The sequence below is a fragment of the Suricata suricatta genome, chromosome 7, assembly GCF_006229205.1.
Source record: "Suricata suricatta isolate VVHF042 chromosome 7, meerkat_22Aug2017_6uvM2_HiC, whole genome shotgun sequence".
NCBI classification, from domain to species: domain Eukaryota; kingdom Metazoa; phylum Chordata; class Mammalia; order Carnivora; family Herpestidae; genus Suricata; species Suricata suricatta.
The window spans coordinates 36,170,057-36,185,804 of NC_043706.1; the positions used below are offsets into that span (position 1 = coordinate 36,170,057).

Consider the following 15,748-nt stretch of genomic DNA (forward strand, 5'->3'; position numbering starts at 1 on the left):
CTCAGCCAAAAAAAAAAAAAAAAAAAAAAAAAAAAAGAAAAACCCAGCAGTTTAAAAAATGCCTAGATTATATGTGAAGGAGATTCATTTGCTAATCTTTAAGTATCCACTGGAGAGGCAAGGGACAGTTGAAACTCTCCCCAGAGATGGAGTTGCTGGCAGATGCCAGTTTTGCACTTTCTACCTACCCTGCTTGCACAGGTGAGCAGGCTTGGACAAGACACCCTCCTGCCACCTTGGTAAGACAGGTAGGGGTGAGTGAGTGGTCATGATACTATTCCCTTGCCTTGTCAAAGTTGGATAGCATGGTGGTTGTGTCACTGCCCTGCTCCCTGGCTGGGGTAGATGAGCACGAATGCAGCATTCACCTGTTCCATAGGTAAGGTGGGCAAGCATGGGCAGTTGTGATCATTCCCTCACTCCCCGGCTGGGGCTGGCAAGTGCAAATGGTTGAAATATTCTCCCGCTCCAGTCTAAAGCTGGTGCACACACTCAGACGAGGCAGTCACTCAATGCAGTCCTGAAGCCCATGGGAGCATGCAGTCAAAACGTATTTCTGCTGTCTTTCTCAAGCTGGCAAGTGCCCCTCTTCTACACTCCCCAGCTGCCTAGTTAAACCCAGCAAGCACAGGTGATCCACATGGGGATGCCTCTTGATTTCCTGATGCTGGTGGCCAAGGGGACTGGCCTTTCTGAGCTCCCTGGGTATGTATGAAACAGTTGGAAAGATGTCTTGGCAGGCCACCACAACCAGGACACTACACAGACAGTAGACTGAAATACAACCCCAGTCTCCCTGTGAAAAAGGCCTATTTACTTAGTCTGGAGCTTCCATAAGTGGGACAGGCTTTAGGTTTCCCACACACCTAGAGGCTGAGGAGACACTGCCAGGGAAGGTAAACAAAAAGACACCATCCTTGCACAACCCCTTGGCCCTGCTACAGCTCAGTAAGAGCTCCCAGAAAGGAGCTTATATGTTTGTCTGGAACCCCAAATTTGCAATCTAGAGAGGCTTCCTGGTCTGGAGGCCAGCAGGGATTATGATTGTGGCCCTCTAGGACTATGCCTGTATTTGCATCCTTCAAAAGCTGCTGCCTGAGAGCCTGGCTTCAGATCAACCTGAAACCTGGTGCTAAACAAGACTCCTCCCCCTTGGAATACTGGTTGGTCTTGGTGCACCTCAATAAGGACCTACCAACAATAAATCGGGTGGTTTAGATAATAAAACTTTTTGTGAGACAATGAACAGCTAGGACAAAGTTGAATGAGATAGTCCATCATCCACATAAGGTCACTTCTTTGAGACTGGGAGAAATAGCTGTTTTGCCTCATAGAAACAAACACAGTCAAGCAAAATGAGGAAGCAGAGAAATATTCTATAAATGAAAGACAGTATGTCAGAAAAATACCTTATTGATATGAGGATAAGTAACCTACCTGATAAAGTGTTCAAAGTAACGGTCATAAAGATGTTCACTGACCTAATGAGAAGAATGGATGAAAACAGTGAGAACTTCAAGATACAGAAGACATAAGAAAGTCCCACGCAGAAGTCACAGAGCTGAAGAATACAATAACTGAACTGGAAAAAATACACAAAAGGGGTTCAACAGCAAACTGGAAAAAGCAGAAAAGATCAATGAGCTGGACGACAAAGCAATGCAAATCAGCCAGACAGAGCATCAAAAAGAAAAAATAATAATAAAGATAACTTAAGGGACATATAGGACATCAAGTGGAATAATATTTGCATTATAGGGGCCCCTGTGAAGAAGAGAAAGAAAAAGGGGCAGAAAATTTATTTGAAGAAATAATGGATGAAAACTTCCCTAACCTGAAGGAAGGAAACAGACATCCTGAGCCAGGAAGCCAAGAGTTCCAAATAAGATGAACCCAAAGATATTCACATCAGGACACAATATAAAGAGTTAAAGATAAAGATAAAAAAACAAAGTGTTACATACATACATACATAAAGTTATCAGCTGATTTCCCAGCAGAAAACTTAACAGGCCAGAAGTGAGTGGCACAATGTATTTTAAGGTGCTGAAAGGAAAAAAAACAAAAGACTCCAATTAAGTATACTGTATTTAGCAAGGTTACTATTCAAAATTGAAAAAGAGATAAACAGATTTTCATCTCTACTAAACAAGCTTTACAAGAAATGTTAGAGAGACTTCTTTAAGCTGAAAAGAAATGGCACTAATGAATAGCCAGGAAGCACACAAAAATTAAAATCTTACTGGAAGAGGTAAATATATAGTAGAGGGGGTGGGTTAGTTACTTATGAAGCTGCTATGAAGGTAGTAAAAACAAAGGTAAAAAATTAACTAAAACTATAATAATCAGTTAAGAGACATAAAAAGATGTAAAAGGTGACATCAAAAGCGAAATATGGGGTGAGATAGTAAAACTGTAGAATTTTGGAATGTGTTCAAATTTAAATGTCTATGAAGTTAAAATAGACTATTCTATAATAAAATGATAAATGAACCTCACAGTAATAACAAAGTAAAAACTGAGCGAGGAATCTGAATCTAACACTGAAGAAAGCACTCAAACCACAAGGGATGAGAGAAAGAGAAGGAACTACAAAAGCAGCCAGAAAACAATGAACAAAATGGCAATAAGTACATAACTATCAAAAACGACTTCAAATTTAAGTGGACTAAATTATCTAACCAAAGACATAGAGAGACTGAATGGATTTTTTTTTTTTAAAGATCCATTATATGCTACCTAGAGGAAACCCAATTCAGAAGTAAGGACACAGACTGGTAGTGAGGGGATGGAAAAAGATATTCCCTTCAAATAGAAATGAAAAGAAAGCTGGTGTGATTCAGATCAGATAAAATAGACTTTAAACCCTTCTTTTAAAAAATTTTTTTTAATATTTATTTTTGAGAGGGGCGAGAGAGAGAGGGAGAGAGAGAGAGAATGTGAGTGGGGGAGGAGCAAAGGGAGAATTAATACTGTTAAAATGTCCATACTATTCAAAGCCATCTACAAATTCAATATAATAGCTATCAAAATTCCAGTGTCATTTTTCACAGGTATAGAACAAATAATTGTAAAATTTATATGGAACTACAAAAGATGCTGAATAGCCAAACAATCTTAAAAAAAGAAAAAAGGTGAATATATCATGATCTCTGATTTTAAACTATACTGCAAAACTAATCAAAAACAGTATAGTATTAGCATAAAATAGATCAACAGAACAGAATAGATAGCTCAGAAATAAATCCATGCATATTGGTCAATTAATTTATGACAAAGGAGCCATGAATATACAATGCAGAAGGGACAGTCTCTTCAATAAATGGCATTGGGAAAACTGGCTGTCTGGTTTTCCCCAAAGAAGGAAACTATACCGCTACTTTACACCATGTACAAAAGCTAATTCAAAATGGATTAAAGATAAGACCTAAAACCATAAAACCCCTAGAAGAAAACATAGGTGGTGACCTCCCTGATGTTGGTCTTGGCAATGGTTTTATGGATTTGACTCCAAAAGCAAGGGAAGCTAATGGAAAAATAAACAATTGGGACTTCTCCAAACTAAAGTGCTTCTGCACAGTGAAGAAAACCATCAACAAAATTAAAAGGCAACCTACTGAGTGGGAGAAGATATTTACAAGTTGTATATATAATAAGGGGTCTATATTCAAAATATGTAAGGAACCCACAGAACTCAACCACAACCACAACAACAACAACAACAACAACAACAACAACAAACCCCAAAGTTCTCCAGCCAGAGGATCTGAATATACTTTTCTCCAAAAAGGCCATACAGATGGCTAACAAGCACATGAAAAAATGCTCAGCATCATTGTTGGAGAAATGCAAATAAAAGCCACTGTAAGATATCGCCTCATACCTGTCAGAATGGCTATTATCAAAAAGATGAGAAATAACAAGTTTGGGCAAGGATGTGAAGAAAAGGGAGCCTTCATGCACTGTTGGTGGGAATGTAAATTGGCGCAGCCACTTGGAAAACAGTAGGGAAGATCCTTAAAAAAATTAAAAATAGAGCTACCATGTGATCCAGCAATTCCACTATCTAGAGAAAATGAAAACACTGATTCAAGTAGGTATATGCACCCTTATGCTCATTGCAGCTTTATTTACAATAGCCAAAACATGGAGACAACCCAAGTATCCATTAGTGGATGAATGCACAAAGATGTGGTATGTATGTATGTATATACACATGCACACACACGCACACACACACACACACACAAGGCGATACTACTCAGACGCAACAAAGAATGCAATCTTGCCATTTGTGAGACCTTGAGAGTAGTATGCTAAGTGAAGTAAGTCAGACAGAGGAAGACAAATGTTGTGTGATTTTACTTATATGTGATATATAAAAACAAACTCATAGATACAGAGAGCAGACTGGTGGTTGACAGAGGCAGGGGGACTTGCTGGGGTCGGGGTGGGGGAGATAGGTAGAAAGGAACTAGAAGTACAAACTTCCAGTTATAAAATAAGGAAGTCATGGGGATGTAATATATATTGTTAGGAATATAGTCAATAATATTGAGTAACTTTGTATGGTGACAACTGGTAACCAGACTTATTGTAGTGATTATTACCCAATGTATACAAATGCTGAATAACCTGAAACTAATATAATATTGTGTATAAATTATACCTCAATAAAAAATACACAGACATAGCAAAAAAAAAAAAAAGACCTCAGATACAGAATTGAGACTATGAATCAGAAAATAGTATCACTGGATATTTTAAAGAGATGATTGGTATGGTAGATACATTTTTGGTGATAGCTATTTGAGTCAAAGGAAACTAAGTTTTCTCCTAATTAAAGTGCTCGATAAAAGTGATATTCTTCGTCATCTCTGGCAAATGAAGGATTTTGACTGTGGAGATGCAGAAAGAAAATATGAGAAACGATAACACGTTGGGGGCTGAGGGGGAGGGCCAGACTCTGGCAGCAAATTGGTGTGGGGAACTTGTAAAAAATAGAACACCTTCTTGTCTGTTTCTCAAAGATCTCCAATCTGTTTGCACGAGATGAGATGGATGAAATCACCCAAGGTCTGATATCGGTGATGAAAAAGGAGCTGCCTCGCCACCCTCCTACCTTTGATAATCTGTATGAGTACTTCATTTCAAGATCGAGGAAGAACCTGCATGTTGTTCTCTGCTTCTCCCCAGTGAGTTGTTGCTTCTTCTGTGTTTATGTGGGAGGAGTTACTTACTGAAATGTACTTAGTATTCACCTTCTGTGATGAGATGATCTGCCCAGAAACTAACATTTGTTACACTGAATTGAAATGAACACTTTACTACCACCAATCTCCACCAGAGTCAGTCTCCTACTAGAGTGTAATAGTTTAAATATTCATTTTATTAGAAATTATTTCATAGCCTACAGCTTTCATTAATTGCCTAGAGATACAGATTATTTGAATTGTAAGGGACGTGGTGATGTAATCTTGTCCAGCTCTTCCATCAGTATAGGCATATCATCTAGAATGTCCCTGAGGTAGGTTTGATGTCTAGCTCACTGTTCTGTACAGTATAGTAGCCATTAGAGCTGTATGGCCATTTACATTTTGATTAGTTAAAATGAAGTAAAATGAAAATTCAGTTCCTCAGCCCCACTAGCTCCATTTCAAGTGCCCAGTAGCTCCAGGTGGCATATGGCCACCATACTGGAAAGTGCATATGTGAAACATTTCCAGAGCCACAGAAAGTTCTGTTGGGCAGCTCTGCTCTGTTGGTCTCACTAAGTTACAAGCCAACCAGCTTAATTTTTAGTCTAATTGCCAGAGAGGTTTTCTTTAAAATGAATTGGATTTTGTCTTTCTGTTTTTTCCCCTGTGATTCTATTTCTGGCTTGTAAAATGAACCCCATCCTCCCCCCACCCCACCACACAGACACCCTGCTGCCTTTCACCTCCTCAGATATTTAGAGAAAGTCTTTGCAGATTCCCTAAGTTGTTTCCTTTGTAGACGAAATACCTCCAACTGCTTCTGCTATTCTCACTTGTCCTAGTGTCCAGGACTTTCCCTGTCCTGGTCATCTCCCTCTGCAAAGGTTCTAGTTTGTCACTTTCCTCTTAAGGGTAGCTTTTAAGATCAAACCCAATAATACAGATGTAGTCTTAGGGAAGAGTGTGGAAATATTACCGTCCTTCATCTGGACATTTAATTTATTTATTAATGCAGCCCAAGATTTAAATTTTTTTAACATTTATTTATTTTTGAGAGAGAGAAAGAGCATAAGTTGAGGAGAGGCAGAGAGAGAGACACATACACACAGAATCCAAAGCAGGGTCCAGACTCCGAGCTGTCAGCATAGAGCCCAATGCAGGGCTTGAACCCACAAACCATGAGATCATGACCTGAGCCAAAGTTGGAGGCTTAACCCACTGAACCACCAAGGTACCCCCCCCAGAATTTTTTTTAACTATCACACTGTTGACCCAAAATGCCTAAGCCTCTCTCAAGACAGTTTATTATAATCCCTTTGTGTGTCTCATGCTTTCCAACTTTGCTGTCAATAGGTTGGTGAGAAGTTCCGTGCCCGTTCTTTGAAATTTCCTGGCTTGATATCAGGTTGCACCATGGACTGGTTTAGTCGCTGGCCGAAGGAGGCTTTGATTGCTGTGGCCTCCTATTTCCTTTCAGGCTATAATATCGTCTGCTCCAGTGACACTAAAAGACAAGTTGTAGAAACAATGGGCCTGTTCCATGACAGGGTTTCCGAGAGCTGTGAAAGTTATTTCCAAAGGTGAGTGACTTCACCTGAGCATGGTAGCTGCAAAACCAGAGTTCACTCCAAAGAGAAATCAGTGCAGCAGCCACTAAAAGGCTCTTCATACGGATGGAGGACGGAGTCCCAGCTACGCTTAGACTTTGTTCTTGCTTCCATTTTCTAGTGATTACGCATTGAAATAATGATAAGTAAATGAGACTTAAAAATTAACTAGTGTCCGTACTTAAGGATCTCTTTCCCTCCAGGCCTCAAAGTAACAGATGCTTAATGAATCACTGCATTTCATTTGCTTATTTTTTTTAATGATTTAACTAATTCATTATAAACTGTTTAAAATTAGTTTATTATTTAAATGCATTATTTATTTTGATTAAAGAAGTACGCTGTTTTAAAAGTTTCACTGTTGTCTTATGTTAGGGGACATTTAGGTTTTGTGTTCGCATCTCTTAGCCTTTTGTTTTTTAAGTTTACTTATTTTGAGAGAGAAAGAGAGAGAGAGAGCAAGAGCAAGAGCTAGTGGGGGAAGGGCAGAGAGAAAGGGAAAGAGGATCCCAAGCAGGCTCCATGTCATCAGCACAGAACCCTGCATGAGGCTCAGTCCCACAAACCATGAGATCATGACCTGAGCCAAAATCAAGAGTCAGAGGTTCGACCAATTGAGCCACCCAGGTGCCCTGCATCTCTTAATCTTATCAATGTTTTCACACCAAATAATTTTAATTGATTGTAGGAGTGTCTGTTTGATAAAAGTAGCAACGGTGTTCACATGTGAAAGCTGTCGTCAACAGTTCAAAAATACAACTTTTGGGGGCGCCTGGGTGGCTCAGTCGGTTAAGCCTCTGGCTTTGGCTCAGGGCAGATCTCACGTTCGTGGGTTCGAGCCCGCGTCAGGCTGTGTGCTGACAGGTAGCTCAGAGCCTGGAGCCTGCTTCCGGTTCTGTGTCTCCTTCTCTCTCTGCCCCTCCCCCTCTCTTGTTCTGTCTCTCTCTATATCAAAAATAAATAAAAAAACATTAAAAAATTTTTTTTAAAAAGACAACTTTTTACCTTCCCAAAACATGATAGTTACTGTGTACATTTGACAGATGTGAATAAAGGTGGGCCAACATGATCTTCAGGCTTCTGGCAATGTGAAACCTGCTGGAAAGAATTTTCCTTTATAAAGAGCCTGGCTAGCACTTTCACGGATTTTCCAGGGGGTTCCTATCTCACAAAAGGATGTTTATCTTTGATCCTTTTCTTTATTTAAAACTAGACCCAGGGTCCCCACCCCCTTAACAAGTTCTGTATAATCTCCCAGATCCGCTTGGTGGATCCATGGGTACTAATTCCTACGGATAGGAAGATTTTCCAACCATTTAACTTGAACTCTGTCTGTTACTGTCATCTGTGGAGAGAAACTTTTACCTTTGTACAGCTCAAAAAAAAATCTTTATTTTTACAAAATTTGGTATATTTTCAAAAGTCTTTGTATCCTCTTTGGCTTGTAGAAGTAGAAGTTTATTCTGAACATAATATTTGTAAAATGCTTAAACGCTTACATGCCCAATTCTTAAATTTTTTTAATGTTAAAAATCTTTGGAATTCCAAAAATGAAAAATTAATATAAAAGGTAAAATGATTTTATTGTATGTGAGGGGGCTCTTCACAACTTGAGTTTCTCCTGTATAAAATTATTCCTTTAATTTATGTCTACTGTTAAATAGAATTACTATAGTAAAGCCATAGTGAGTTGAATATTTGAATCAAGTATAGCTGCCTTTATTTCAAGGATGATCTTGTCAATCCGGGGAGACGTTGGTTTCCACTTTTGCAAGCCCACCCAGCTGGTTTTTAGCAGTGAAGAGGTGTTTAGCAAATATCAGTTAAATGAAAACAGATTGTAGCACAAATTCATTTCAACCATTTATTTACCCCTAATATTTGTATAGAATCTTAGTGTTTACAAAGTGTGTGTGTGTGTATAATTCACAAAATGCTGGGAGGTGTAGAGCAGTGATTCTTTTCTCAGTTTTCCAAATGAAGAAATGGAAGCACAGAGTGGGGTAAGGGTCAAGGAAAAGACCCCCTAAGAGGTCAAAACATGAGATATTTAGTGTCCTTTCTACCTCTCCTCTAGGGAAGCCATTCACAATTCCTGCCCTCCTAGTAAGAGCCACCCTTCAGAATTATACTGATTCCACAGTGGGAAGCGCATCTGTAGGATGCTTTATAGGAATACATCAGAGTGATAGAGATGAAGATCATTGTCATGTTCTTCTTGCAGATACCGCCGAAGAGCTCACGTCACTCCCAAGTCTTATCTCTCCTTTATAAATGGTTATAAAAACATTTATACTGAAAAGGTGAAATTTATCAAGGAGCAAGCTGAACGTATGAATATTGGTAAGCAGAATGGAATCTTTTAAGGACTTTTATGGACTTTTTCATAGGAATCTATATATAGATAGATGCCTGTTAGGGTCTTCTACCTGTTAAGAAGCTCCAGGCAGAAGAAAATCTAAATAGAAGCAGCCAAGTTTTTCTCTCAAGTCATTTTCTCCTTGCTCTTTCAACTCTGGATCCACACTGTCGGGCCGGAGTCCTCATAGTCGTGGAACCCTTGCCTGCAGGTAGAGAAAAGCCAGTTCTTGGAAACTGACCACAATTTCAGTTTTTGGTTTTATTACACTTTGCCTTGAGTTACATAAATTTTACCATGACAATGCGTCTCAAATTTCTAACAAAGGAAAAGGAAAACACATCAAAACAAAAAGAGAGAGTTTCCCTGAGCAATGGATGTCTGTCCAGGACACATAATAGAAGTAGGAAAATGATAAATTGGAACAAATTATATGTCCAGAAAACGTTTGGTTCAAACAGTCCAAAAAGAAGTTTTCCCACCCCGCTTCTCTTGCAAAAAATGTGGTCCCCTAGCATAACTAAACTCCAAGGTCTGTGGAGTTATAGTGATGGGAACACTGTGATAGAAATCACCCTCTGTTTTTCTCATGGTTCATCTTCTTGTGGCATTCCATATGATACTCTACCATCAGTGGTCAGCTGGCTTTAAAGAGAGAGTTAAGTTCTTAAGAATTTTATGATCTAGTCATTAAACACAGCCTTTATTAAAAATTAAATCATATAAACTCACATTTAAATAAGTTATAATTTAAGAAGGCAAGTGTCCTCAAAATTTATCATGTCTTAGTTATTTTCACTCTATTTTACTGCTATTAATGTTCTTGAGGTTAATTATTTTTATTCTATCAGTATGGTAGACATAAAATGGTGTGCTACTAAGAGTCCCTTGGTGGCTTAAAATCAGCCATGGTGGGAATATTTACACCATGGGAATTGGAAAACATACAAATGAGGGTTTCCTCCTCCCCTACAAGAGACCCAGATACTGAACACTTATCAACACACCACCGTTTAGAACCCAATTGCAATGTAAGAAATCCAGTTAGCCAGCTCTGTGGCTATGTGGTACTGAGACCCTCAGTTTTTCATGGCAAAGAAAACCACAGAACTATGATGATATTAGTTGTCTCATTTGCCATCTCAGCTGCAATGTGCTTCAAAGACCAAAAGGAAAAAAGAAAAAGAAAGACATTTACATCATTAAAAATGATGTTTGCAAAGCCAAGGACAGCACTAAGTTGTCAGTTAAGTTTCCTGATGAAAGTAATCTTACTCCGTATGCCATTTGTTACTTTCCCTTCCATTCTTCATCCCTTGCTGAAACTTTCAGAGTTTTGGTCAGTATTGTTGCTTCTAATATATGAGTGCTTTTTAAAGTGTTTGTCCGTAAATAAGTATCTCATATTTGTTATAATCTGGATACAGTGCCTTGTGAACAGTAAATATTGAACAAATAGTTGATGAAGGGATGTTCATATTCTAAGCAAAAGTGTATGTGTGTGTATTTGCAAAGGTCTTGATAAGCTTATGGAAGCAAGCGAATCTGTTGCTAAGCTCTCTCAGGAGCTTGCAGTAAAGGAGAAGGAGCTGGCAGTGGCTTCTGTAAAAGCAGATGAAGTGAGTCGCATTTACTTTATAACTAGTGGTGAAGAATATTATTCCATATTTTTAAAAAGCATAATTTAAAATATTATTAAACATAAATAATATAAAAACCTGTAGACTATTTCTTTTCTTTTTTTAATTTTTAATGTTGATTTATTTTTGAGAGAGAGAGACAGAGCGCAAGTAAGGGAGGGGCAAGAGAGAGAGAGGGAGCAGGCCCCAGGCTCTGAGCTATCAGCCCAAAGCCTGATGCAGGGCTCAAACCCACAGACCGTGAGATCATGACCTGAGCCGACATCAGATGCTTAACCAACTGAGCCACCCAGGCACCCCAAGCTGTGGGCTATGTCTAGCGAGATAATATTCACAAAGACTATTACGTATTTTTGCTTACTTCTACCAAGACACACCTAAATTATTGTATCCTCCCCTGGTCTAAGACTATTCTTTCTTCTCTGGCTCTGTCTCTCTTTACATAATTTTTATAAAAATGTTTATAAATTTTTATAAATGAATATAAATTTGTTTATATAATTTTTATATAAAATTTTTGCTTGACCACAACTTATATGTGGTCTTCTCTTTAAGATTCCCACATGCTCTAAGTTTTTAGGGTGGTCCAGGTCTCATCTGAATGAAGTTTGTGTCAAGGAGGGAAAAAGCTAATAGGTGTTAGTGGAGTTAAAAAAAAAAAAAGATACTCCTCCCAAGTTGATAGGGATATATGTGTACTGTTCCTTTATCTGCGACCCTCCCAGTCTGGGACTGCTTTCAGCGTCCACTCACTGAGTCCGTGCAGAGTGGACACTTAAATCTTGACCCTTAGCCTGTTACTGAAGTGAGAGAGCTAACAGACGACAGGGTCTTAGCATAGTCCTGCCATACGGTAGGAGCTCCACAAACATGAGCTGTTTTATTTCTTATTATGTGGGCATTAATATGACTTCAAACCTTATTCCATTACATATATTTGAATTGTGTTAATTTTCTAGGAATTTCATAGAGTGGAAATACCATATTCCTGAAAGCTTAAAATGTTTATTTATATAGTCTATATATAAAAATATATATTTACATATTTTTTTGTTTTGAGAGAGAGAGTATGAGCACAAGCAGTGGAGAGAGGCACAGAGAGAGAGAGAATTAGGCTCCATACCCAGTGCAGAGCCCAACACAGGACTTGATCCCACGACCCTGGGATCATGACATGAGCCAAAAATCAAGAGTTGGGCACTCAACCAATTGAGCCACCCCAGTGCCCCTTATTTGCATATTTATAAGCCTTAGGAAAAGACTTCAAGGAACTGTTTAAAGGAGTTACTTTAACACACCTTAAAGCATAGACTAGGGAATATATATAAAATATACATAGGGAATCAGTTTGCCCTCATTTGTGTTTTATATTATATCAAATAAATATTCTACTACGCGAGTCTGTAATTTTGCTCAGAACATATCTATCTGCCATCATGTGTTCCCTCAATTTGACAGGTATTGGCAGAAGTCACAGTAAGTGCTCAGGCTTCAGCCAAAGTAAAAAACGAAGTGCAGGAGGTAAAAGACAAAGCCCAAAAAATTGTGGATGAAATTGATAGTGAAAAAGTAAAAGCTGAGACCAAGCTGGAGGCGGCTAAACCGGCCCTGGAAGAAGCAGAGGCAGCCTTGAACGTGAGTGTGCGCTGTTCCCTGCTCTCAGCACAAGCCCCAGCCAGCACCGGGTTTCAGTCTGTGAAATTCACTGCAGGACTTCTAGAATCTGAAAACCGAATTGAATTCTAATGTGCTTTATAATCTCTGAGTCTAAAGACAAATGTTTCTGCTGATTCAATTTTCTAAGTTCTAATTTTTTTTAAGTCTTCGGCTCCTGTAACTTACTATTTTCATTCCATAAATCAACCTTCCATGAGACCTGAGAAATAATGGTGATTAATGGCCTAAACAATAGCATAAGGGATTCAAGATTATATAGAGAGCCTCCTCAGTTCCTCCAAAGCATCCCCTTCAGCTGATGTTACTTGCTCTTTAAAAAAATCTTCTTGTGGGTTCCAGGGGCTGTCAGGATACAGTCCCTGGCTAGCCATCCACATCTGTGAGGCAACGTGTGGTTGTCTCTTGTGACCACCACTTATTAAATACAAGATCTGGAGTAAATTTACTTAACTTTTTTTGAGTCTCCTTGGGGGTTATAATTCCTCAGTGATCCTTAAAGGATCAATTTAAACATTAAAGGTAATGAATACAGTCTGCTGGGCACATAGAAGGTAGTCAGTAAATATCAGTGCTGCTGTTACTACTGTTAATTTGGCTCCTGTCTACCCCCTGAACTCTTCTGTGGCCTTTCTCTATACACAGTATGGTCCAGCCATGTAGAAACGTTGGTAGACTTCTGGAAGAATCATGGTCTGGTTAAATGTGTGCCTCTCTCCCTCTGCCAGAAATGCTTTTCCTAACTTACATTGCCTAATAAGAGTCATTCTCCGGGACCAGGCTCATCCCTTCTAGAAAGTTTTCTGCTCTTCTGGCTCTCCTTTGTTTTCCTTGTCACCTCTCTGCTTCTATCATAATGAAAATCCTAGTTTAAAATGATTATACTTTCTTTTCCTCCAAAGATTATGAGGATGAGACTATTCTTTTTTTCTTTTTAAATGGGAGAATGCCTGTATTTGTTGAATGAGTAGACTTATGATAATCTTTTAATAAAATTGTGGCAATGATCAGGACACATTCTCGACCCCCACTCCCTTTATGAATCCTACAAGAACCTACAAGAAAGAGAAATCACTGAACAAATGAGTCTAAAGAGATTTTAGTGGTCACGTTATGTTCCAATCCTTCTTGCCTTGAATATCAGGTAATATTCTAGACTCAGCTCACAGATGGAAACTTTGAAAAGTATTTTTATAAGCCATTTATTATAATAACCTCTCTTTTCTCCTTCGGATTTCTCTCCCTTGGATAGATAGGGGAGCCTTTAAAACAAAGACTGAAGGTTAGGTTTCCGATATTCAGAGAGTTGCTCCTCTTTTAATATGCACACATAGAGTATGTGCTTTGAAGATGGAAATTATCTAAATATTACCCATCAATGAGCTTGTTGCTCACAGAGGTCTAGGGTGGTGGATAATAATTGGTAGTGATATTCTACAGCAATTGCTTGAGGATAACAGGAGAAAAAAAGAATAAAAACAAACAGAAATCCCAAGATAACAATGAAACAAACATTATGCAAAAATCTTGGAATATAAACCCTTAAAGGGATAATGTCAGGGAATGAGGAGAACATATATTTTAAGGTTTTCTACTTTCATAATTTAAAAGCATTAGATTCCTGTGTGATTATTAATATTATTCAACAAAAAATACATTGATTTCCTAATCCCAAATACAGACCATCAAACCAAACGACATCGCCACAGTCCGGAAACTTGCAAAGCCCCCACATCTTATTATGAGAATCATGGACTGTGTTCTGCTACTATTTCAAAAGAAAATTGACCCTGTCACTATGGATCCAGAAAAACCTTGCTGCAAGCCATCCTGGGGAGAGTCATTAAAAGTAAGTAAAAATCTTTGCAAGTCCTGTAAGGTGCATCTGGTGTCTCCCCCAGAACATTCAATATAGACCAGACCAGCTGGCAGGTAATAATTTGTAATTGAGTAATGAAGAGGTTATCTTAAACTACACCTCCCAAAGTATAAGTAAGGAAAGATTTTAAAGCTGAATGTCCTCTTTTTGTAAAAAGTGTCCAGAACCCAAGGCCAGCACTGGCACGGTCTTGATGTCAACCCAACCCAGTCTCCAAAAGGGAGCTCCCGTGGTTGGTGGCATTCAGATGCACCCACTGGACAGGAAACTCACATATCTTTTCTTCCTTACTCTTTACCATGGCAATGGGAAGACAAGGTGCAATTTACAGATTTAGGTCGACTACTGCCATTCTTTATTTGTATATTGAAGAGGGGATCAGTTGTTACTTCTTTGAAAAAAAATTCAATGTAGGATTATATACTAACTCAGAAAGAAAGCATTTATTTTCTCCCAGAACAAGCAGGATTTACTACTATTTTTCAGTTGATGAGCGCAACAGGGTTCCTGTGGAGCCTTCAGCAGTTTCCCAAGGATACTATAAATGAAGAGACTGTTGAGTTACTGCAGCCATATTTTAACATGGATGATTATACTTTGGAAAATGCCAAAAAAGTCTGTGGGAATGTGGCTGGCCTGCTGTCCTGGACCCTTGCTATGGCAACATTTTATGGTATCAATAGAGAGGTGTTGCCTCTGAAGGTAAGAGTTTCCCTCCTTTTCCTAGAAAATCGGTGTTCACTAAAAATCAGTCATCAGTATTACTGCTATGAGAAGACAAATCAGAATTTTGACTAATAAAGATTGATGGCCTCGTTGCTAAACATTCCTCTTTTCTCCACCTTTTCTTGCAGTTTCTCATTTTCTTTACATCTGTTATGTGTTTCTGTGCATTGCAGACAAGAAATCAAAACCAGCCTGTTAACTTAAACAGGAAATGAATTCAGTGCAAGTAATAATTAAGCTGTCATAAAAGAAAACTTGCCATTTCTTTAAAGTTTACAGAGATTAGGTTTGGAGATAGAATTTGATTACTTGATTCCAAACAAAGTTTATAAAAATTAAAGTCAACATCCAGAAATGTTTGAAATTTAAAAGATGGGGAGGGGGAAAGCCTTATATGTATCTAAGAAACAAATGATCAAACAAAATTTTGAAAAGTTGCTCACAAAAGAAGAGAAATTGGGATGTTGCAGACTTCCTGAAACCCTAAATATTAGCTTGTAATGGAAAAATATATGCAGAGTGTTGAGGAAATTGCTGTGGTCCAAGAATTCAGTAACTGGTCAAGCTGCCCTTCATGTATAAGGGAACAAAAAGTCATTCTTAAGGATGCAATGTAAGTGCTGAGTGGTAAATACACACACACACACACACACACACACACACAC

General features: G+C 38.5%; 1 protein-coding gene across 1 annotated transcript in view; it reads left to right on the plus strand.

Annotated features, from left to right (window-relative positions):
• Window positions 1-15,748, plus strand: part of DNAH8 (dynein axonemal heavy chain 8) — a 323,365-nt gene that overhangs the window by 203,606 nt on the left and 104,011 nt on the right. Inside the window, exons 63-69 of the mRNA XM_029943168.1 lie at window positions 5,031-5,195; window positions 6,552-6,778; window positions 9,030-9,148; window positions 10,680-10,783; window positions 12,263-12,439; window positions 14,160-14,327; window positions 14,844-15,059. Of these exons, the coding sequence (XP_029799028.1) occupies window positions 5,031-5,195; window positions 6,552-6,778; window positions 9,030-9,148; window positions 10,680-10,783; window positions 12,263-12,439; window positions 14,160-14,327; window positions 14,844-15,059 (1,176 nt within the window). The remainder of the gene's footprint in view (window positions 1-5,030; window positions 5,196-6,551; window positions 6,779-9,029; window positions 9,149-10,679; window positions 10,784-12,262; window positions 12,440-14,159; window positions 14,328-14,843; window positions 15,060-15,748) is intronic.